The 24,292-nt window shown below is 48.9% G+C and overlaps 1 protein-coding gene across 1 annotated transcript in view; it reads left to right on the forward strand.

The window, feature by feature from the left end:
- The window catches only part of atxn10 (ataxin 10), a 49,222-nt gene that overhangs the window by 18,424 nt on the left and 6,506 nt on the right, over nt 1-24,292 (forward strand). The window contains exons 8-10 of the mRNA XM_061229414.1: nt 575-683; nt 1,281-1,453; nt 7,587-7,650. Coding sequence (XP_061085398.1) covers nt 575-683; nt 1,281-1,453; nt 7,587-7,650 — 346 coding nt within the window. The remainder of the gene's footprint in view (nt 1-574; nt 684-1,280; nt 1,454-7,586; nt 7,651-24,292) is intronic.

The following is a 24,292-nucleotide window of genomic DNA, read 5'->3' on the forward strand; positions in this document are numbered from 1 at the left end:
TACCAGGATGCAAAGCACTCTGCTGCACACCACCGTTAGCTATATGCTAATGATAATGCCATTGAGCTGTTGTGACGAAATTGCTAGCATTGGTTGAGCTTGGTTTTGAGCTGTGGTTTGAGCTTCTTGCATATGCCAGTGTCTTGTCTTTTTTTGGAGTGGAGTGACGTAATGAGAAGAGATAGGGAGTTCATGATGACTGATGTCTTTTTCGCTTAAACAAATTGCAGAAATTTGCACGGTTCAACTGTGCACCTACTTACAGTAAACTAGTGTCAGTCATGTGGCGAGAACTCCCGTCGAGGCTTGAAAAAAAAACATTTTTTTAACGATAACAAAATGGATGCCTAAAAAAAATGTCAGCGTTTAGAGATAGAGATCTCATTTTTCCTCAAAAAAAAAAAGACCATTTATATGCTTATTTCCATTGGTTTAAATGTCTGTCAGTGTTAATGGTGCTTATAAATAACAGTACCTGCTATATTATTATTATTAATGATGATTTTTTTTAGTCAATGACATGGGGAGGGGAGGAGTGATGGGGCAGGCCTGACCTCTGCCTGACCCTTTCCAGGAGGCCGTGACAGTGATGCGGCTCTTGGACGTTCTCTGCGAGATGACCTCCGACCACAAGAAGCTCATGTTCCTGCAGGATCACCCGGACCTTCTAGAAACTACCGTCGGTAAGACGAAGCGCAGCGATGAAGTCACAAGTCAATTCGTAAAGTCTTGTGACGCTAAACTTTGCTAGAAATTATAATAGTGTTGATGTTCACCGTCTTCCCCCCCCCCCCTCACCCACAACCACTGAATCGGTGGGAAACATTTCTCTGTGGAAGTTTTCCGTGTCCTTATCAAGACGATCAGTGGAGGGGAACATTGTCTCAATCCAGCCGCTGCCAGCTTGTGAGACGTGAGACGTGTTTATGAAACAGACGGTCTCCCTCAGTAGACTTTGCGTCATGCTCCTCCACAAACCCCACCTCAGACGTACCGAATGCCCTCCCCCCCCCTTTCCCCGTCTTACCGGAACGCTAACGCTCACCTCGCCTGCAGCTCACGCACCTTCGCAACAGGCACTCGCCCGAGCCGCGCCCTCCTAAAACAAGCGCCGGCCCCTCCGCCGTCTCTCCACGCCCCCGCTCTCACCTCTCACCTGAAGCCCGTTGGGCCGCCGTCGGTGTTCCTGCCTGGAAAAGGGTGTCGTAAATCATCCGACGCGCCCGTCTCACGCCAATGTGTTTTTCTCCCCTCCTCCCGCCTCCCGTCGTGCGCCGCAGAGCTCCTGAGGGAGGTGCACGCCGCCGGCAAGGCGAGCCGCAACGTCTTCAGCGCCGCGCAGGAGTTCTCTGCCGCCGCCGGCCCCGCCTCCCACCCCGCCGTCAGCTTCAAGGCCCACCTGGTGCGGCTGATCGGCAACCTGTGCCACGCCCACACCGACAACCAGAACAAGGTAACACGGGTTACGGCGGAGCAATAATAGAGCGCTGTGTTTATGTAGCGCTTTTCTGGGCTTGACGGTGAGGGGGGGGGGGGGGGGGGGGGGAGGGAGACTCGCCTCGACCACCGTGGGTTATGCAACGGCGGCCATTTTGTGCCATTGTGGCACTCAAGTTTTTTTTTGCCCAATTGAATGAAGGGATGAGTTGTGCGAGATTGTGGAAGCCAGGTTGGGAATTTAGCCAGGACACCGGGGAACCCCGACTCTTTACGGCGAGTGTCATGGGATCTCTTATGGCTCACTCGGACGGTGAAAGACGGTGTCTCCTACAGCACGGTGTCGCCCTGTGCTGAGGCTGTGCAGTGGAGAGGAAGGCCCCAGTGTGTGGAGCCTTCTAATGACACTTCAAATCATATAATTTTTTTCTCTGAAATTCAAAATATGAGCTTGTTTTAAGTTACCGTTTGCTTGGCGAGTGAAATTGTCACATCATTGGAAATTAAGTCAAACCATCTCCCCTCATTGGAGTCAAAAGTTATTGAAATCAGACTATAAGTTTAAATATGACTAAAATGCTCATTGAACTTATTTTTAGTTTTTTTTGCTGTGAGGAGGGCTCGTGTCCCAACACCATCGGAGTCCTCAGTAAACACAGCCTCTGGAAGGCAGCCGATTGTCTCGAGAGAATTTCCAGAACCCCTTTTGGCCGCGCTCAGCGTTTCATGTACACATTTTAGGACCGTTGAGCAATAGCGCTACACACAGTGGGACCGACACTCGTCGCAAGGATGAATTATCTCCACTGTGGTGTTAGAAACTGCGGAGAGTCTTGTCACTTTCTCGAGGATAATGATAGGTTGCTTTCTCTCGATTCAAATTTTTTTTGCGAAAAAAAAAAAAAAAATCCTTTAGGCCACATTAAGAAAAGGAAAAAAAGAAAAAAAAAAGATCTCATTTAATAAGACCTCAGTAGACCTCAGTGGATGCCAGTGTTATCCAAAACATATATTATGCATGGAGAGGTCAGTCTTAAATGTGTCCCATTCTGCCGTGCGCGTTGTGGACTGAATGCGAGAGTGACCATTGGAATGTTCTGGTTTGTGCTTTTGCGTGCGATTCCAGGCGGCCATTTTGTGATTTTTCTGCACCTCCGTTTCCCTCATTTGGAGGCTTGTACTGTGATCCCATTGAGGTCAGCTGTGTTTGTGCACCTCATGTGAACAACCAGAGACTGACCAGCATGCACCGTTCACCAGGACACAGGTCCTGTGATTCTTTCAGTTTTTCTTTTTTTTTGTAATTTTTTTATTAATTCTTTTTTTGTTTTTCTTTTTTTTTTTTAGAAGGACCACATTAGAGTGGTCCTCTGGCTGTTAGATGGTTGCCGGTTTGTTCCCCCGGTTCATGTCCCCTGTGTGTCGAAGTGTCCTTGAGCAAGACACCTAACCCCCAATTTCACCATTCGCTCATTGGTGCCTTGCTTGGCAGCCTTTCACTGTCGGTGTGCGAGTGCGTGTGTGATTTAGAGGCATTAATTGTGCAGCGCTTCTGATAAAAGCCAAATAAATTCAGTCCATTTACCATTTACCAACAGGAAGGGAGTAAAGTAGCTTTTTTCCCCCCCACAATTCAGGGCTCATTCTATTCGTTAATTCAAACACTAGGATCCACACACCTGATGAGCTTGCCAGGGGGATGAAACCAGAGATCTGCTCGTGTGCACATCGCAGATTTGTGCAGCTAATACATGAAGTAACAAAATGAATCATCAAAACATTCATTTGGCAGACACTCGTTACAATATATGAATTCAGCAGAGTGGAACTGAGAGTGAAGGAACCGTCCCAGACTCTCACCTCTGAAATGCACCCCGGCTGCCATCCCAGAAAAAATGGACCGCAGCGTTTGAGCCACCCTGTCTTGTGGGCGGAGGGAGCGGGCCTCCGTGAAAACAAAGGAACAGGCTAATCTGGGGAGGATTTACCCGTGGATTTGATGAAGGGGCAGTGTTCCTGGCCAAAGTTTCCCTGACCTCTTGTTAAAAACTTCTCATCTCTCCCATCTCCTCCCCCCCTCCTTGTTCTTTTCATGAATGGCCTGAGCGCGGATTACTGGAGGTGCTGCGTCTCTAATTAAACTCCCACTGCTTCCCCACGGCGACGGGAGAGTCACCGGGAATTCCCGGGATTCCCAGCCTTTTGATATCCCGCCGGAGCGTTAATGGGCGCGAAAAAAAAAAGGGGGGCTCATGTCAGCGCCACACAATGAGCAGGCGCGGCCGTGTCGGGTCAAAGGTCGGAGGGCAATCCCGAGAGGTCGCGGAGAGGCTAATAAGGTGTTGTGTCCGTTAAACTGTGTAATCTCCCTGGGATTTGCCCCCGAGGGACGTTCAATGTGTCGCTTCTGTGTGTCCTCTCTCTCTCTGCCGAATAACTTTTTTTTTTCCAGGGTTGTGGGGGGGGGGGGGTTATACTCTTTTAGTTTTTTCTGTTTCGTTTAAAGCTGTACTTTTGGAGGATTAATTAACCAAATTTACAGCACCCCTCCTCTTCTCCCCCCACACCCACCCCCGCCTTCTCTTATCCAACCCCCCACCCCAGTCCTCCCCCCCCATTTCTTTTTTTTTATCCTATCTTGAGCCAGCCAATTCAGATGCCCAACTAGTTGATACCAAGAAACAATTAAAATTCCTCACTCTGGCTTGCGTTCTGCAGGGCTGTCAGCCTGTGAATGACTCTCCCTGGCACCAGGCCCGCCATGAGGGTATTATTTTAATGGAAAAGAGTGGCCTATTCATTATGAGCAAGCAGCCACCACCAGGGCACGAAATACAGATAATGAAGGGGGGGGGGGCCCCCGAAAAAAGTCTGGCCTGCAGCCACTTTCAGGAGCAGCTCTGAACCCGCTTCCCCGGAAAACAACGCCCGCGCGAAGACGGCTCGGAGATAAACAATCTCGCCGCGTCTCGTTCCCCAAAACCGCTCGTTCGTTTCCGTACCTTCCACCTTTACCGCCTGTTCTCTCTTCATCACTTTCTTAATCGGTCTAGGTGGAATCCTTTTGTTCTGCACGCATGCGCTCTAGAATGTCGCTTGTAACTGAAATAACTGAAATAACTGCCGTCTCGTACCAGGCGCAGGAGGCTGGAGCTGGAGTGACCGCCTGCATTTCCGCCGCAGGGTCTCGCTCTCCAACACTCTTCCCTCCGTCCATCTTTCATTCTTCCCTCCATCCATGCGCTCCCGTGGTGTTTTCGGGGTGGGGGGGGGGGGGGGGGTGGTTCAGTGAAGTTTGCGGTGACAGAGAGAACTGCTACACAATGCCGCGGATTGTCTGACCTATAGGAAGTGTGGTGTGCCCAGCGCTGCTGTTTGGATCGGTTTACACTCACACTGTACGACCGCACGAACGCCTGCGCCTGGCAGGATTTGTAATGTCTTAAAAGGAAACGGTCATCGCGTTTGCCGACCGACTTCGGTTTAAAAATAATTCCTCTCGTCGTCTCTGGTTATATTACACACACAAACGGACAGAACCCCCTGTACAGGGTAGGTCACACAGCCCGGTCACACAGCCATGGCGACCACTGAAGGATCTTGTGAGGACAGGGGGGTCTTACCCTTTTTGGGATGGGCGGTAGCACGTGAGAAGTGTTCCGAAACGCTGGGAACCCTCATTCACTTTGTTTTTGGGAATGTCCCGTAAACTGTTTTGTAACATTTTTATTTTTTTAACGCTGTTCATCGGGTGTATATGAACCCAAGGCCTGGGGCTATTTTGGTTTTTTTTAATGTATTTTTATTTTTGTTATTATTTTGTGGGTGACACTCTATTAAAATACATTCGCAGGAAATAGGCATTGTCAGGCCAGTGAAGCCACTTCACGCAAGTACTGGACTGGACCTGCTATGAATATAACGTCTGTTTGGTTATTTTATTTTCGTTGTGTTTTAGCTTCGGAGAGGCCGGCTGCAAAGTCTCACACAAATGGCAGCCGATCGGAAGTGAAGCTTATTCATAACATGTAATTAAGCGGTATTTATTTTTCAGGCTTCTACGTTTCTTGTTATTTAGTCCTTTGGTCCCTCGTATGACTGTACTGTACATCATATGTAAAATAAACCCATGTCTCCCAAAGATTTCCTCCAGATTTCGGCAATGCTCAAATGTGCGATTCACCAGTCCCGTCATGTTGTCTGTTTTCCGAATGTTCATTGAAACGTACAATTCTGTTTAAAGGACAAAGATTCCTATTTCACCATGCTGCTGTATTTTATTGACTAATTATTAAATATGAAATATAAAAATATGAAATGACTAAATCAGATCAATGTCTTGGTCGGTGACACGCCATTTCACCATGGAGCTCTGGGTGGTTGACACTGACACCTGAAATCTGCAGAGCAAAGAAAAGCAACAAAATAAATGGTAAATGGACTGCATTTATGTAGCGTTTTTATCCAAAGCGCACTGTTCAGTTGATGCCTCGGCAATAGGCTGCCATGCAAGGTAGCAGTTAGCTTGTCGGGAGCAGTTGGGGATTGGGTGTCTTGCTCAGGGACAATTTGACACACCCAGGGCAGGGGTTTCAACCGGCAACCGGGTAAATAAAGTTATTTTCTAAAGAATGTAAACGCTCCTTCTGTTTTAAAATGCAGTTGGTGTTGTTCAATGTGGGGCAGGGCGTCGCGAGAATGTGAGCTGCTTTTTCAGCACAAGTCATAGAAACCATAATCGTCTGGAAGGTGATATTAACTGCGTGAAGATGACCGCGAAACAAAAAATGTCGAAAATCATATAGTTTACAGCTTCTTTGGGCGTCCCTGTAATGTAAAACACTAAAATGAAGCTTACCATTATGGTTTTCCTTGTGTAAGAACCGGAAGAGAGAAATATAAATCTGTCAGGCCTTCATTAATGTGCAGCGTGTTTGTGCTGGCTTATTATTGATGATGGCATGTAGTGGATTTGGGCTTTATTTCTCGAGAGCATTGTGTAAGAGCGGTTATGGGAAGTGTTGTTTTTCATTTTTAATATATGCAGTAACATAAACCGAAAACGAGAAAACATTTGTGTTTCTGAAAACGGACTACAGTGTGTCCTGTCCCTGCTGTAACCTACTGGATCTACCCGAGAGCCGGCAAATTAATTTCTGTCCCATGTAAGGTACATGAGTCTCTGGTCCAAATCTACAAGAACCAAACATTCATTCTACTATTCTGAAACATGCACTACAAGGCCCATTCAGTCAAAAGAAATAATATTTCTCCATATATTAATACATTTTTCACTGTAACAGGTCTTTGTCCTACAAATATTATGTAAAAAAAAAAAAAAAAAAAAAAGTGAATGCTTAAATTTTTTCTGTTCAGATATAAACCTTATGTTGCCTAAATGAGATTGAACAGGGCTGAATTAAGGTTGCGCTTTGTGCTGGACGTCTTTGTGTTTGAGAAGCTGCTGCTCCTGTCCAACGTGTAGCCGGCTCGTCGGGGCGGCGAACAGAGACGTTAACACGTAGCTGAGCTCATGATTTGGGGCGTCCTTGGACCGCCGCTTTGACCCGAGGCGAGGCGGGCCACGGCCGGGGTGACCCCACCGCATCCCCGCTAATCGCATTTGATTCTGGGTTCCCAGCTTGTCCCTGGTGATTAGACCTCATCTGATCAGGAGGCTTTTGGAAATCTGGGTGGCGTTCTGATAATTGGAGCCCACACACCTGTCTTTATGTTGCTTTTATGCTTTTCCCTGCAGTGGTGGCATTTTAATACCTTTATGTTTTGTATTTTGACGCTTTGGTGCGTTGGCTGGCTTGCTTTGTTTTCTGCACGGCTTTGTACGTCGACGCTGGTTCCGTATGGGACCGCAGTAAACCGATAAAGATTCAAACGCGGGTCTGTCGCTGGAACAAATGCTTATAACAAAAGAAATTGTCTCAAGATATTCTTGACGGAAATCATAAAGCGCTCGAGTTGAAGTCCTGAAATGAATCGGCTCTCAGCATTTCTGAACTTTGAATGTTGCATTTCTTGGGTTGGAATGGGCAGAAGGCCATTTTCTCTGCAGCCATGCAGTATGTAGAGATGCTTTTCCTACTTTTCAGTGGCGTATTGACATGTTTGTTTGTGTCTTGTTGTTTTCACAGGTCCGAGAAATGGACGGCCTCGCTCTCATTCTAGATAACTGCAGCATCGACAGCAACAACCCCTGTATCCTTAACCTTGCGCTTGTGTGGTGTGTGTGTGTGTTTTGTGTGTGTGTGTGTGTGTGTGTGTGTGTGTGTGTTTGTGTGTGTCAATGATGAATGAACACGTTTATTTTGTACCATACATACAGCGTCGATGCTTTCATGTGTTACAGTTATCCTGTGTGGGGCATTCAGCTAAACTGCTAGTTCCTTTTACTTTTCATAGATTCGTATACAAAGGTACAATGTTGCTTATACAAAGATAAGGGTGGCAATAAAACAGGAGACGTCATCAGGGAAATAAAGGCTATATAAAAAAACGAAACATTAAAATGAAAAATGTATGAACATATACAGTCCACAATGACGAGGAAAAAGATTTAAGATGAATGGCATTGTGGGTAAACGAAATTTGAATGGAGTCCACGAGTCTGTTTAGGAACAGACTTTGGTCTGTCTCTCCTACCCTTCAGTGGTGTCTGTCACGTAAGACAATACCGTGGAAGTGTAGAAAATATCTCACAGAGCTGTGGGGTTTGCTTCTTTATCATGGCAAGCTTTGCAGAATAGCAGTTTAGTTTTCAATCCCTTTTGTCCCTCTTGGAGGAGAATCAATTTGTCTCATGCCAGGTTTCAGACCCCCGTTAGTCTCAATTCACGGCACAGATGCCGATTAAAAGTGAAACGTAAAACAAAGTGTGTCGCAGCACGCTCGTTAAGCAGTCATATTAGATGATGGTTCTGTGTCGACATTGCGCTTCTGTGTGGCCCGGCCCGGCTGGAGCTGCTCCTCCTCTTGTCGGTTCTGGTTCTGCGGATGCCTTGCGTCTGGGGCTTAACCTCGGCCCCCTGAAGGTGTGCCGTGCTCTTGGGCCTCTACCCTCTCCCGCGGCCGCCGTCGTCTCCTGTTTTGGTTTCTCCGCGCGCTCAGATTAGCAGCTTGAGGTTTACCTCAGGCGGCCATTTTGTATTAATTTCGTATTTACTTAAGTTTCTGTGCAATCTGGCGTTCCTCGCTCACTTTTCCGGATTCCCCCCCCCCCCCCCCCCCCCCCCTCGGGTTATGAATGACTCCATTGAAACCGACATGCATTGTGAATTGTGTGACTTTTATGCCCGTTGAGCGTTTATAGTGCGTTTTGTTTATCCTAATAAGGTTGGGTTCTCGGGGGCCTTGTCATTAGCCCGCTGTGCGGTCACTCCCAGCTCTGAGTTTTGGACGGTCTGCTGTTTGGGGAGTCGACCACACAGTCTGTTCCTGCTGCCTTCCCGGTCCGCGCGGTGTCCCGTCGGCACGGATCCGCCGCCCTGTCGAATTTCGTGCTTCGTCCTTGTATCCCTTCCAGAAGTTTCCGGGGCGGACTGCCTCTCGCTCTGCCTCCAAAGCCGGCTGTTTGTAGAGTGCAGCAGATAAGTGGTCGTAAACGAACGTAAGATGCTCATTATTGTCTGTGCATGTTAACTTGGAAAGCATGTATTATATCTGAAAAGGGGGCAAAGCGTTTGTCAAACTAATTTCACACAAATTGATTTCAGTGTTCTGCTTCTTTTTTTTTTTTGACGGTAGAAACAAATTTAAGATGGCAGCTGAGAAATTTCACTTAATTTCCTATTCAAGTGTAGTCCAGTAGGCTAATGATAATAATTCCATTCAAAATGTGCCTGAGCCTGCTCGTTCTTGTGAAATTGGAGATAAATAGCTTGGAATACTTTAATTAACGAGCTCTCCCTGGCCCCGAGTATTGCTCAGTGTGATGTTTGACTGTCTGCCGTGAGGTCCGGGGTCCAGAACCCACAGAGCGGTGGCTTGAATTGGCATCGGCGGATCCCTGAGACTGGGAATGCAGAATATTAAAAAACAGCGTTTTAATGTATTCTCTGAACCGTACTCCCCATGTGAGTGATAAACCGTAACCGTAATTACGCGGTGTTTTTCTTGAGCGCAGTAACGATTACGCCCCGGCACGCGATGTTCAGTTTTTCTGTTTGTCTGTAATGAATCGTACCTGGTAGCCTTAATGAGGCTACGTGTAAATGCCTCCGGATGAGAAAAAAAACACAAATCCCATTAATCGGGTGTTGTCACGACAGCCAATCAGCAGCTTGGCCCAGCAGCTTTGATGTTATTGGCCGAAACGCATAATATGATCGCGTGGCCTTCGATGCCACGGTGTTTGAATTTCAATTACATTTTAATGGAACCTTTACTTACACATGGTAGGTTGACTGAGCAAACATGCTTATTTACAGCCACTCCCTGTTAATCCCCCCCTGCCACCAAGTAGCCTTATCTGCATGTCGCAGGAGGAAGGCAGAGTATTTGGAAAACCGAAACCCTGTTCGGGGTTCATACCCCGGGAGCTAAATGCTCCTGTCGAGCTGGTCGGTGCCTTGCATGGCAGCCAATCGCCGTTGGTGTGCGAGTGCTTATATGAATGGGTGAATGAGAAGCGTCAATTGAACAGCGCTTTGGATAAAGGCGCTATATATAAATGCAAGGCATTTACCATTTCCAGTTTTTTTTTGCCGTGAGGCGACGGTGCTATCCGCTGCACGGGATAAACCGGGACGGCCGTGTTAAAACGCGCAGAGTGTCAGGAAAGCGGTGCTGCCTCTGTGTGAGCAGCAGTGTGATTCTCAGGGATGACGGTGGTGAGAGACACGAGCAGCACGTCGGCCAGACGGCGGTCGGTAATGCCCCTCCGGAGGTTTCCACGCAGAACTCCCGATGTGATAAATCCTCGTAAACCTGTCATGTAACGGAGAAAGATTTCCCCTCTATCGCCCACTCGTTCTGTTGCCCCCCGTTTAATGTAGATTCCCCCCAAGATGTCTTCACCTTTTCCTCACCGAAACTCTCACACGCATTATCTCATTCAGTGACGCACTACATTTTACTGTTCGACTCTTAGTGTCGCTTGAAGGTGTAAGATATTCCCTCCTGTCAGAATGAACAGGATTTCTACATGTTGACGTGTCAATTTTGCATGAAAATTGCATAGTTTGGAAGATTTGGGTACAGTAGGCTATTTTCGATGAATGCTAAAAGGTGGATTCATAAGACTTATTTATTGCACTGTTAGTAAGTATTCAGCCATGTTTATGAAAATAAAATCATATAATATCTCACCTCATCAGATGCCATGTTCAAGCCCACAAAAAAAGCTTTCCCGAATGGTTTGATCTTTCCAGATAAGCATCATAAAATAGTCAGATAAAAGTTTGGCATCTAATTGTATTCACAGTTGATATTTAGCAAATCTTTTCCATTGATGTGATTTAAAAAATACAGATAAGCTCCTCCAGACCTAAAATAATGAATGTGGTATACTTGACAATTAACTATTTTAAGGGTTTATTAAGAGTAAACAAGGATTTGTATAGTATTAGAACCATGGACAGTTCACAAACTTTACACGTAACATACAGTATAGGTATAGCAAGTTGATATCAGTACTATTTTAGGAGCAAACCAATGTTTTTTTCCATAATATGTGTACCAAGTGATATATTTAGGGATTAGCAAAGGTTTTTTCCAGGAAGCATTGATTTTATTCTTTGCTTATTGTTAAGTCGGGTTTTAAGTTCTCGTTTAAAAGGTATCGTGAAGCAATTATCCTGGATTATTTTGTTGTTAACAAGGTGTGCTTCTGCGCTCACGAGTGTGTGCGTGTCCGCGTGTATTTGTGTGTGTGTGTGTGTGTGTGTGTGTGTGAGAGTGAGTGTGTGTGTGTGTGTGTGTGTGTGTGAGTGTGTGTCTCTGCGTGTATTTGTGTGAGTGTGTTCCTTGGCACACGTGTGTGTGTGTGTGTGCGCGTGTCTGTGTGCGTGTGCGTGTGTGTGTGTGTGTGCGTGTCTGTCTGTGTGAGTGTGTGTGTGTGTGTGAGAGTGAGAGTGAGTGTGTGTGTGTGTGTGTGTGAGTGTGTGTGTGTGTGGGCGTGGGCGTGGCGTGTGTGTGTGTGTGCGTGGGCGTGTGTGTTTATGGAACGGACCGAGGGGTGGGGCTGCTCATCGGTGTGGTGAGAGCTGACGTTTCACATGCCTTCCTCCCAATGAAAACCCTCCACACCCTCCTCAACCGACACAAAACCTTCTCACGACACCGCTGCCACATAGTGCCAATGTCACAACATTGTGAGAACATTCCAGCAACATTGTGAGAACGTTCGTTCTGTGCCAGCCCGGCTTCCCCACCTCTTTCCCCTCCTCATCTCTGCAATACTCTGCGTGGCACCATCCATCCATGCACCAAGGCCTTTACTTGCTCTTGTCCAGTTGATTGGTTGTGTCATCATCACTGTGCTGAGCCCCCAATCTCCCCCCCCCTCCCCCCCCCGTTTCCTGTTTGAGGCGTGCTCCGCCCCGCGATCGCTCCACTGCGCAGCAGGATGTTGGCGTTCAGGTCTTTCACCGGAGGAAACGGGCGAATGTGGGTGGCTGATGCAGCACACGTACAGTCCAAACTCCCCGCACCCCCCGCGCCCCCCACCCTGCCCCCCCCCCCCCCCCCCCCCCTCGGGGGAGCGCTGCCGTTCTGACTGTCAGAGCGACGGGCACCGTGCCAATTCGCCCTTTCACCGGGGGATGAGCCCTTAATCTCGGTACGCTCCCCTCTAATGGGGCTTCCTGACCGGTCTCGGAAGTTGTCATCTTTGGTTATCGTTGAACTCGTTCACGTGGGTCACATGTGCGCCGGCCAAGCCCGTACTGGCAGAGGCTGGCAGGGGGTTCACTTGTTTGTCACTCTTTCGACTCTAAAATGGAGTCACTCCACCTGTCCTCATTTTTTTTAGCATGGAGTCTCTCTCTGTGTCTTCTCTCAGTGGTGTTTAGCATGGTGTTCGCCTCTCTTTCCAGTTAATTAAGAACAAAGAAAATGTATGTATATATATTTTTTCTTTGTCTAGTGTTTCTTCCTGAAAGTGCTGCAATTCTGCATGTTGATTGTAAGGCTGTACAACGCTGTACATGAGCTGTGAATGTGAGATCAGTGATATTCAGTCGAGAGTCAGATTCAGTGAGATTCAGACGTGATTCAGACGAGACTCGGATTCAGCGAGATTCATACAAGATTCGGATTCAGCGAGATTCAGATGTGACTCAGATTCAGCAAGATTCAGATGTGACTCAGATTCAGCAAGATTCAGACGTGACTCAGATTCAGCAAGATTCAGACGTGACTCAGGTTCAGCAAGATTCAGATGTGACTCAGAGTCAGCGAGATTCAGATTCAGCGAGATTCAGATTCAGTGAGATTCAGATTCAGACGTGACTCAGATTCAGCGAGATTCAGACAAGGCTTGGATTGATTCAGTGAGACTCAGCCGTGACTCAGATTCAGCGAGACTCAGCCGTGCGCAGTAATGCAGCAGACTGGCAGTCGGCCGTGGCCGGCGGGGGGGGGGGGGGAACGTGCCTCTGCAGGGCAGCGCCCGTCCTGCCCTGGTCCCGCGCGCCCGCCCGCCCTGCCCGCCGGGCTTCGCCTCAGCGAGGCAAGAGCGGGCTGTGGCGGGACCTGGCAGTCAGGAGCGATCGCGGAAGACGGACGGCTGTGGAGTTCTCCGTCTCGGTGGGGTGTCGGGACTCGTGCGCTTGCGAGATCGTTGCCTGTGTTTGATGGCCGGCGTTCAAGCCGCGTCTCCTGCCAGGTCGGAGCGCGCTGCCAGTGAAATCCCCGCAGTAATGGTAGTGTGCGGACTCCAGCGCGGGCCACGGTGTCGACGCGCCGGACCGCCGATTATCGCCGCGGACGACTTTTCCTCGCCCCGCGTTAACCCCGCCCGACACCTTCCAGGCGTCGCGGGCCGGTCCTCAAGCGGCCGTCGATTTAAATCCGTACGTGAGGTGAGACTGCCAGTACCGTTCAAGCAACATCCAGAATCTCAATAAATGTGTTATATAAAAGTACGTTTGAATGGTTTTCGGTGTCGCTTTGCCCAGGACAACAAAATCGGGGGGCGTGTCCAATGGAGGGGTACTGGCCACCTCTGGAACTTAATTGGCCAAGCCAGTTCCACCTAAAATAGCGCATTATGATTGGCTAATATAACCGTTGGCAATAGTGTGACCCCCCCCCCCAGACCCCCTTGAATAAAATGGATATAACTGTATCACCCTGAAGGGGTTGCGTGGCGTGTGTGCAGCGTGGCGTGTGTATGTGTGTGTATGAGTGTGAGTGTGAGTGTGTATGTGTATGTGTATATGTGTGTGTGTGAGTTTGTATGTAAGTGTAGGTAAGTACAGGGCGGCCTGTAGCGTAGTGGTTTAGGTACATGACTGGAACCCACAAGGTCGGCAGTTCAATCCCCGGTGTAGCCACAATAAGATCCGCACAGCCATTGGACCCTTGAGTTAACCCTGCATTGCTCCAGGGGAGGATTGCCTCCTGCTTAGTCGAATCAACTGTACGTCGCTCTGGATAAGAGCGTTTGCCAAAATGCCATTAATGTAATGTAATGTGGAGAGAGTGGCTGTGGAGAGCACAGTCGGGCGGGAGCGGCTCCTGACTCTCCCCGGCTCTGAGGAAAGCCCCTCTCACCGCAGGAGAGGTGTGGCAGCGCGCTGCCTGTCCTCCGGGGCAGGGGTGGAATCCTGTCTGTCCCGCGGCTGGATCCGTCCAGACAGCGTGACTCACGGCGCGGGGCCGGCGGGGGACCTCAGACCGACCCGTCTGCCCCGTCTGTCCGCCTCGGTGACGCAACGGGGACTCCTGCTTTTTTGGGTTTTTTCTTTTTCAAAATCCATCCCGTGCCTCGTGGACCAGACCAGACCAGACCAGCCCCGCCCTGCCTGCGGTTTCACCTCCCCGCCTTGAACCTTCAGCTGAGCCCACGGTTATAAAAAAAAAAAAAAAAAAGCCTTTTTTCTTTTTCTTTTTTCTTCTCTTTCTCCCCTCATCCGCCCAGTTTTGACATGTGCCGGTGTGTCCCCCGCCACGTGACCTTCGACCTCCGAAGAGACTGTTTTCATCCTTGCATTGTGGAAGGGGGCGAGGTTTGCGCTGTCTGTTCCCGAGAAACGGGCGCGGGTGTTGACAACAGCCCCGCTTGCATTAGGCGGCCCCCGCCACACTCCTATAAACCAGAAAGGCATGTGCCTGCCCTGCAACTCTGGCTCTGCCTCATTAAGTCTCTGATCAGAGACCACCATAGCTACTCCAGCAAACACGCGAAAACAAGAGACAACCGCTCCCGGGAGTGACAGCGGCACTGGAGAGAGAGGGAGAGAGGGGGGCCAATCGGCTGGTGCCGTTTCAGACTACGCCCAATCGGAGCAGAGCAAGCGGGAGGGCGGCGTCCGTCCGCGCCGAAGAAGCGGGAATCGTCTGTCATTCTTTCCTCGTGAGACACACGATATAAACTCATCCATGTAATCAGACGCGCTCAAAACCCCGGCTCGCCACATACCTCGATCTGTCTAGGCACGAACGGGACAGACGGTCTACTGCAGGTGATGAGACCGGGTTTGGAAATGGGGGGGGGGGGGGGGGCATGTCTAGCGCAAGTATTTTTTTGTCCATTTTTTTATCGAATCGGTCCGCCTGGAACGTGTATTACTGTCTGTTCATCTGTGATTGGGGTGATGCTCTTCCGCCAAGAGCACTGTCAGCGAGATGGCATGTACTGTGCAATCCCTTTCACGAAGGCATTGAGAAATAACTATCATTAGTGCAATCAGTTTACCGCAATCTCCATTTTGATATTAAATGGCTACAATTTTCTCGATGGGTTTGAGAACAGTTAGGCTTTGACTGCTATTTAGTTATCTGCAGTTATTTAAGTTGCAACCGCGGTGAAAGCGTTGTGAATTAGTGGAATCTGAAACATTTCGCGCTGAACCTGCCCCGTGAGGGGCTTGATGACGTCACAGGCAGAAGACAGCCTCTTGTTGTTGAGTTGTGCAGTTCTACACTAGGTGTCACTGTTGTGACTGGTTCACAATACCACAGTGTATGGGATTAAGGTGCCCCTTTCGTCGTATCAGTTGAGCACCCGAACCTGTTCTGTTGTGAAAGAAGAAAAAAAAAAAATAGCTGAACACAAGCCCTGGGCTTTTCCCTGTAGTTTTCCCAACTGTGTATATTCCCATGAATCCAATGGGAATGTCCAACTGCCATCCTGAAAGTATACAGGCATTTCCGGTGATGCATGGAAGGTGGCTGACATCTGAATTGTTTGCCGCCTGTCCCAAAATCTTATGAAAACAATTTTTCATCCTATATTTCGTCCTCGTTGTCATTTTCGGTGTGAAAATGTCTGGCGGTGTTTGTTCGGCTGCCTCGATGCCTGCCTGTGTCAGTGAGAAACTAGCGGAGCGCACACACACACACACACCCCTGTCGTCTGTCCTCGGAGACTGCTCTTCTTTTGGGGATCCGTGCGAGCGCGTTAGCGTGTTAGCACGTCAGCACCTGATTGGCCGGCACGGACGGACACGTCAGCACCTGATTGGCTGGCGCGGACGGACACGTCAGCACCTGATTGGCTGGCGCGGACGGACACGTCAGCACCTGATTGGCTGGCGCGGACGGACACGTCAGCACCTGATTGGCTGGCGCGGGCGGAAACTCCCGCTCTTCGCTGCGGCGGCTCGTTTCGCAGGAGGCTGCCTCTAGAATGTCAGGAATCTAGGATTCTACCCGCCGGGTGCAGGCCTTTGTGCGCGGAGTCAGGCGAGAACGCACATCTGACCTCCCCCGACTGCCCCGTCCGCCCTCACGCTCTCCCCCTCTCTCTATCTCTCTCCCTCCCTCTGCCTTTCTCACCCCCTCTCTCTCTCTCTCTCTCTCTCTCTGTCTCTCCTCTCCTCCCCTCTCTCTCAATCATTCTCTCCATCTCTCCCTCTCTTTCTCTCCGTCTGTCTTTTCCTCACCTCGCTCAATCTCTCTCCTCTCCTTTCTCCCCCCTCTTTCACACTCTCCTCTCTCTGTCGCCCCCCACCCCCCCTCTATCTCTCTCCTTCCCGCCCCTCTCTCTGTCATTCTCTCCATCTCTCCCTTTCTTCCCCCCCGTTCTCATTGGGCTTTGAGTCAGTAACGTGGGGAGGTCCAGTCAGGAGCGACGGTGGCAATCTGGTTCATTCTGGCCCGCGCCGGACTGCTCATCGAGGGGGTCTCTTTCTGCGGGAAGGAGGGTTCGGCTTTCCTTACACATCTGCCTTTGGGCATTCCCAGTCCCCCGGAGCAATTAAGCAGCAAACTGCATTTGCATATGTAAGAGCACTCCATGCACCGGGAGTGGTGTGGTTGTTCAGGCGGTTTTGTGTGTGTGTGTGTGTGTGTGTATGAGTATGAGTGTGAGTCAGAAAGATTGATTTTTTTTAAATTTTATCGTGCTTCATTGAAAGTTGAAGCCCTGCTCTCTTCAGTCATGTGTTCCACTCACGGTTTTTCACATATAACTCTGGAGCTGGGTCCATGACTAACGTGGCCGCTCAGATATAGTGGTCACCGTCTCTGCCTCCCACATTCCCAGCCCTCCCAGTTACCCGCGGGTTTTGCGCGCTCTGTCCTTTTAAGGGCTTCTGACTAACCGTTGAGTCCACCTTTGACTCATTCTCCCCGTTTGTGAGTACGTCCGTGTGGACGTAGCTTATCGTTTAAAGGTCCCGTATTGTGGAAAGTGACATTTCCCTCACAATGTGGATTATAGGGGACTTGACGGCGCTATGAAAACACTGTGAAAATACAGGACGTGCAGTTCCCAAGTAAACCCACACAATCCGAACGAAGAGCAAGCCATTTGGAGTTCCGCGACGTTTTCGACATCGCAGTGATGTGCCCGTTTGCTTCAGCATGGCCCACCTTGTAGCCAGAAAAAAAAAAAAATCAAAGTTCTCGGAACTGACATTGGAGCTAGCCAGCCAATCAGAACAGAGGTCCACCGATCTCAATGAGCCTTAAAGACACAGTCCCTGAAATAGCCCGTTCTTGGTGAAGCGCTGGAGAATGGGCATGTAAAACTGGACAGAAATTGTGTTTGGTACTTAAAACCGCACGCACACAAGACGTCGGACATCATGACCTAAAATGAAAGGCTGGAAAGTTTGCGCGATATGGGACCTTTGATGCTTGAGAAGTGTGTGTGTGCGTACATATTCCTGTTGCCGTTCCCTGAGCCCGTACCCTTTGATAAGGCACGCGTTTCGTTGGCGGTCCATACAGTAGCGACTGTACTGTAAGGCCGGGGCGGGGCGGGGGTGGGGGGGGGGGTGGGGGAGCGGTAAACGGGTGATGTCACTCGCCGCCGCGGCGAATGTTTGCTTTCTGGCAGCCATGACGGGGCTCAGCTGTCCTCTCCCATCCCGTCAGCCCGCCCGCCCGCCCGCCCCGGCCGGCTGGCCGACTTCCACCGCCGACACGCATGCCTTCCAGCCGCCGGCCCGAAAAAACAAGCCCCCCTGTTGTAACATCCTGTTTTTAATCTGCCCAGATCAATACCCGCTGTCTACTTAATCAAAATCTCTCGGCCGCTGACCTACCCCCCCTCCCCGCCCTACCCCCACCGCCTTGGCACATTGTTGCCACAGTTACCCCCCCCCCCCCTAATAATTTTTCATTGGAGATTAAAGCTTAGATGAGACCTTTCATTAATCTTCAGTAATGGTTAGCCAGGAGTGGGCGGGGGTCAGGAGACGGGACCAGGTGGTACGGCTGTGCAACCTGCAGTCAGGTGCTCTGAGCCCAGCCTGTGACCTGCAGCCGTCCTCTCCAGAGCTCACCAGCGACATACGGGGGGGGGCCCTGCTGACAGGAAGGGTCTCTGGGCCACATCGTATCATGTCAGTTTAACAGGGCCTTTGACTGTGTGTCGTGCGTATTCACTCTTTCTCCCCCCCCCCCTCTCTCTCTCTCTCTCTCTCTCCTCTCTCCCTCTCCCTCTCTCTCTCTCCCCCTCATTCTCTCTCTCACGCTCTCTCTTTCTCTTACCCGCTCTCTGTTTCTCCAAAATAAATTCACTTTCTGAAGACCAAGAACCCCTCCCCCACTCTGCACATTACCTGGTCGTATAAAAAGAAAGTCCTGTTCAAGAAACGTAAACGTTCCTGTGATGAGGTTGCCCTTCTTCCTCGTGGCCGAATGAGGGTACTGCACCGGGCAGGATGAAAAACCCAATGGGAGGGTTTTAATTCCACACTGCCGGCAGCAAGCTGGGCAAAGGGGGCGCCAAAGAGCAGGAAATGGTGTTGGGTGTGAATAAAGGGAGAGGGTGGGTGAGGGGAGGGAGGGAGACAGAGGGTGAGAGAGGGTGGGTGAGGGGAGGGAGAGAGAGAGAGGGTGAGAGAGGGTGGGTGAGGGGAGAGAGAGAGAGAGAGAGGGTGAGAGAGGGTGGGTGAGGGGAGAGAGAGAGAGAGAGGGTGAGAGAGGGTGAGAGAGGGTGGGTGAGGGAGAGAGGGAGAGGTGCCGCTGGTTTTTTTTTTTTTTTTTTTTTTGAGGAGGTGCCGCTCCCTCTGCACTGCGCTCACTTCCCCAGAGATTTATCTCCTCTCTGTTGCTATGATACAGCTCCTCAGCCCCCCCCCCCACCCCCCTCGCGGTGGGACCCTCTGGGGGGGCTCCCTGGCACAGAGACGCTCTCTCTCTCCTTTGGCATCCACCGCCACCGATACCGCACTGGGAGCCGGGGCAGTCTGCAAACAGAGCGAGGAGCGGCAGTCAAAACACGTTTCTTTAAAGGCAGAATGAGAATCTCAAGGGCTCTCGAACTCTGTCACGGCGCGGGGGCGTTTCGGTGACGTGCGGTCGGGTCGGGTCGGTTCAGTTCGGGGGCCTTTATTCCCGACCGGCTACGACCGAAAACGGTGTTTTTTTTTGTTGTTTTTTTTTTTCCCGGCTACCGCAGAATCTGGTGTCGAAATGTGTTTGTCACCGTTTTTTGGTGTAGTCTGGAACATGTTTTGGCTCCGCGGAGATAAGGTCGGTTGACGCTTTGCTGGGAAACGGGACGAAACATAAACCAGACTACCCAGTGGCCACCTGCGATGACTATGCGAAACTCCTGCGCTGCTTTGTGCTTTACTCACACATTTCTCTTCTCCCCCTCCTGATTACACAGGGCAAAAAAATGGCATTTTTAAACCGAGTTCAGTGGCCTTCGACTGTAACTGTCATTTTTGAAAGGCACCCGTTCCGTCGGCATAGAACTTGCATGTTCTGTGCTGTTCTTCCAACGGATACTCTGCGTACGCTGGGTAACTTAGCTAAAACGGTGATCCTCGGGGGATCAAGGCTTGTATTTTCTTCTTTTTTTTTTGCGGGAAGCTGCGTCAGCCCAACCGCGGCGGCCATTTTGGGCCTTCAAGTCTGAACCAGCCTTGAGGACAAGTGTTTCGGTTTCGGCCCGCCATCGTCAGTGGCCCCTCTCTGAGTGTTTTATCGTCGACTTATTTTTGGAAGTGTACTGTGTGCATTTCACCGTGAAAAGGAAAAATAAACCATTTCTATCATTTGTGTGAAAGAGAGCGAGGCTCACCATATTGTGGTGTGCTCTGTGAAAGGTATCATGGCGTCGGCCGTTGTTGTTTTTGGCTGTTTTTCTGTTTGGCTTTTTTCAGTGCGGAGGAGTTCATTTTGAATGACATGTGTATTTATGCCGTTTCATGTCGTGGGCATTTTACGAGGTTTCGGGAATTAGTCTTTGTGTCACGTCTGTGGGACTTTCCATGAGCTTTGCGTGGAGTTAGTTTTGCTTTCTTTTTTTATTCTCCCTCTCCGCCATCAAAAGTCATTAAAAGTCATTATGGTTTCACGGGCTCTTACCACCCGTAGCTCTTGTCAGGTCTCTTACGCCGCGTGAAGTTTTTTACATCACATTAATGGCATTTGGCAGACACTCTTATCCAGAGCGACTTACAGTTGATTAGACTAAGCAGGAGACAATCCTCCCCTGGAGCAATGCAGGGTTAAGGGCCTTGCTCAGAATCATACAGGCCGCCCTATGATTTTGATCTAAGCTCGAGTAAACCTGAGGCAAATATTGTCCATAGTGTTCAGGAACACCACCATTTCTCTCCCGGCCAAAGGTCAGGGGTCAAAGGTCAGCTTATTCCCAATCTTCCCTTGAACACTCAGTTCTGAAATATCAAGTGGCCTGAACTGTTGGGGCGACCCGTCCTGATTCAGCACTGATGAGGACCGGCAGCCACACAGGGTGACTCATGTTGCGGCCGTAATGTGGCATGTGACCTTTGACCCTGGCCCCAGGGTACACTGAGGGGGACGTATGTTGGTTCGGCTGTGGTTTCGGTCATGCGTACGGGGCCTGAGGGGCCTGCGTTTGTCGTGCGCCCTTCCACACTGCAGGGGAGGGACTTGGCTGTTTGTGTTTTGGGTTTTTTGGTTGGGTGTATGGAAAGTTCAGTGAGGACTTCACCCAAGGCCAGAATTTCTTTTTCTTTCTCTCTCTCTCTCTCTCTCTCTTTTTTTTTTTTTTTTTAAACTGACTTCCGAGACTATTTTATGATGGTGTGGTTTTCAGAAAGCCTGAAGTATGTACAGGAAAATGTATGCTTCTAGATGCGTAGAACTAGTCAAGCGCACCCAAATTGCCATTCAGACAAATTAGCACATAAAATAAAAAGTATAGTGGAGTCTCCACTCAGCTGGGACTTCCGCAGATGCAGGAGTATTGCATTAAACAATTGCATATTTGGTCCTTGTTCAGAATGGCAATGGGCAATTTATTAGAAACATTGCCTAAATGTACAAGCATGAATTAAGTTTTTTTTTTAAGCTTTATTGGACAGTCTAGTATAGAGGGACAGGAAGAATGGGAGCGAGAGAGAGGGGAAGACATGCGACAAATTTCAGACGGTCGGATTCATTACATTACATTACATTATTGGCATTTGGCAGACGTTCTTATCCAGAGCGACGTACAACAAAGTGCATATCCATAACCAGGGATAAGTTCGCTGAAAGACCCTAGAGGGAAGTACAATTTGAACTGCTACCTGTACAACAAAGATAAGGACGAGGGCCAATTTTTTATTTTTTTTATTTTTTTATTTTTTAAACAAGAAACAAACAAACAGAGCAAAAGTGACCAAAGTTAACTATCAAAACACTGCTTACCTAGCCAACTAAAAAATACCGATACACAAAGCAAGTCACAGAGACAACAATTAAGGTTCACAGGGAGGTAGGGAGGGATGGGGAGAGGTGCTGCTTGAAGAGGTGTGTCTTCAGCTTGCGCTTGAAGGTGGGGAGAGATTCTACAGTTCTGACCTCAACGGGGAGTTCGTTCCACCACCGTGGAGCCAGAACAGACAGCAGTCGTGAGCGTGAGATTCGATTCGAACCGCCCACGTCGCAGCTCGCAATGAGCATGCGGTCAGTGCTCTACAGGCTGCGCCACCGAGACACCCTCAACATTTTTATTCTTATTATAAATTGTTTCATTTAAGTGAAAACAAACGAGAAGCAGTTTTGCATAAATACTTTTGTGATTTGATAGTTGAGGTTTTTGCTTTTTGAACCTTCTATTGGAAGCACCAAATGCAAACTGTAGCCTGTAATTGAACAGAAAGGAAAAGTATTCCTCATACTTGCGATTGCAGTGATCGACTGCCTACCAAGAAGCCTACCGAGAACTCTATGCGCCTTGTCCAGAAGCATTAAAGTTTATTTGGCAAATGTCTCGCTTTTGTTAAAAACCTGTGAGGTTGGTCCCGGAGTGTTTTCGTGATTTAATAACATTTAGAAACTGATTGTCTCAGTCTTTTAAATCAAGAACTTCACAAGTTTTAAGTCTAAAAAGGCTATGCGTTGTTACTTGGCCCACAGCCTGGTTTCCCAGGAAGCCATTGGTGAAAGGCCATTATTTCGGCTTTATTTTCAATGAAAATCGTTTCAGTCTATGAAAAAAAAAAAAAAAAAAAATGAAGGCTCTAAATTGAATAAATAAATGTCGGATGTGGGAAGTCTGAGTTGATTTCTAGTTGAAGCTGTACAACAACAACATCAACAAAAAAATCAGTAAACGCCAACATTTTTGAATTATAAATTATGTGATATTTGACCAGAATTTCCCCCTAAATGTCCAAATGCGTTTCTCCTTTCAGTAGATTTGCAACAAATAGGGCTGTGGTATTCTTGCAGTAACCATGGAAACATCAGAGGCCTCTCCAAGGGAGGCTTAGTACACAATATAAGTGCTTAGAGTTGCCAGGATTAGGGACTTTAGAGCATGTTTAATTTCACCTCTTTGGGCAATGGAACAAGAGGGTAATGGGAATATTAGCTCACTTTCGTGTTAATCTCTTGTTGCACTTCAGATTTGGCGTGGGGGATACGTACGAACAACAAGGGTGTTTAATGTGAAATTCATTCACTGCTTTCAGAGCAGGAAGGACACAGCTGGTCCTAAAATAAAATAAAATAAAATAAAATAAATAAAAATAAATAAATAAATAAATGTGGTCCACTATTAGAGACATGGGATCATCATCATCAATAATAAAAAAAATAAATGCTACGACTTTCACGTTCCCACCCAAGACGAGGCTGTCGGTGCAGTTGGGAGACTTTCACGGGTGACTTGACATTCGGATTGGGCAAGTGCTGAGAAAGTAAATTAAACAGCGGTTCCCCCCCCTCCACCCCCCCCAGGGTCTGCCGGAGCGCGTGAGTGATGCGGCGGGGGCTGTCACATCGCAGCGGTCAGTGTTTATCAGGTCCGGCGAACGGCGCTCAGACGTACAGGGGAGGGAAGCTTGCAGCGATCCAGGATTGCGTTTAATGGTTTCGGTGGAAGACTGCCAAAGTTACCTAAAATTCTCTCCGTTCTTGTTCTCTCTCTCTCCCTCCCCCCCCCTCCCCGAGAAATGGAGAACCTGTGAACCCCCCCCCCCCCCCCACGCCGCCCCCAGACACACATTCACGTGTTACGCACCGAAGGGGGAGAGTGACCAAGCAGTGAATCGGCTACATGAGAATATACCTGCTGTGTGTGTGTGTGTGTGTGTGTGTGTGTGTGTGTGTGTGTGTGTGTGTGTGTGTGTATGTGTGTGTATGGAAGCGTGCGTTTATATGTATGCTTGTGTGTGCATACATGTGTGTTTGTGTGTGTGTGTGTGTGTGTGTGTGTACACGGGTGCGAGTTTGAGTGCCCGTTTGTGTATATGCGTGTGTGCCTGTTTCTGTGTGTGTGTGTGTGTGTGTGTGTGTGTGTTCCTTTGGGGGAAGGGAGTTGAGGTTAAAGGCTGATGCGCACACAGTCGGTGCTTTTTCATTTAAAAAAAGGAAAAATCTTAGTTTGTTTCTGGAATGCAGGGGAGTTTGTCAAAATTTTGAACGTTTGCCGAAGAGGATCCCTGCACTGGAAAAAATATGTACCACTAAATATTCTCTCTGTCCTTGTTTAGAGATAGAGATAATTCCCAAGACTAATTCCATTTTCATTGGCATCGTTAGCTTGTGTAGCTGTAGGAGAAAGCGATGAGCAAGATGATTTAAGTCCAGTGACTTAATGCGAGAGGTTGACCGTTGTGTATTGGCTATGGCCCTTGTATGTTATGAAAGTTTTTCATATATGTCACTTTGTAATCCATGATAAGGTAATGTTTGTTGAATTATTTCATCCTGTAACTGTCAGATTATTTATTGGGGCTTTACCAAGCTGCACTGTGTCCATGCTGCGTGACAACCCCTGAATCCGGTGCCATTG

Source organism: Conger conger, chromosome 19 (assembly GCF_963514075.1).
Source record: "Conger conger chromosome 19, fConCon1.1, whole genome shotgun sequence".
Taxonomy (NCBI): Eukaryota; Metazoa; Chordata; class Actinopteri; order Anguilliformes; family Congridae; genus Conger; species Conger conger.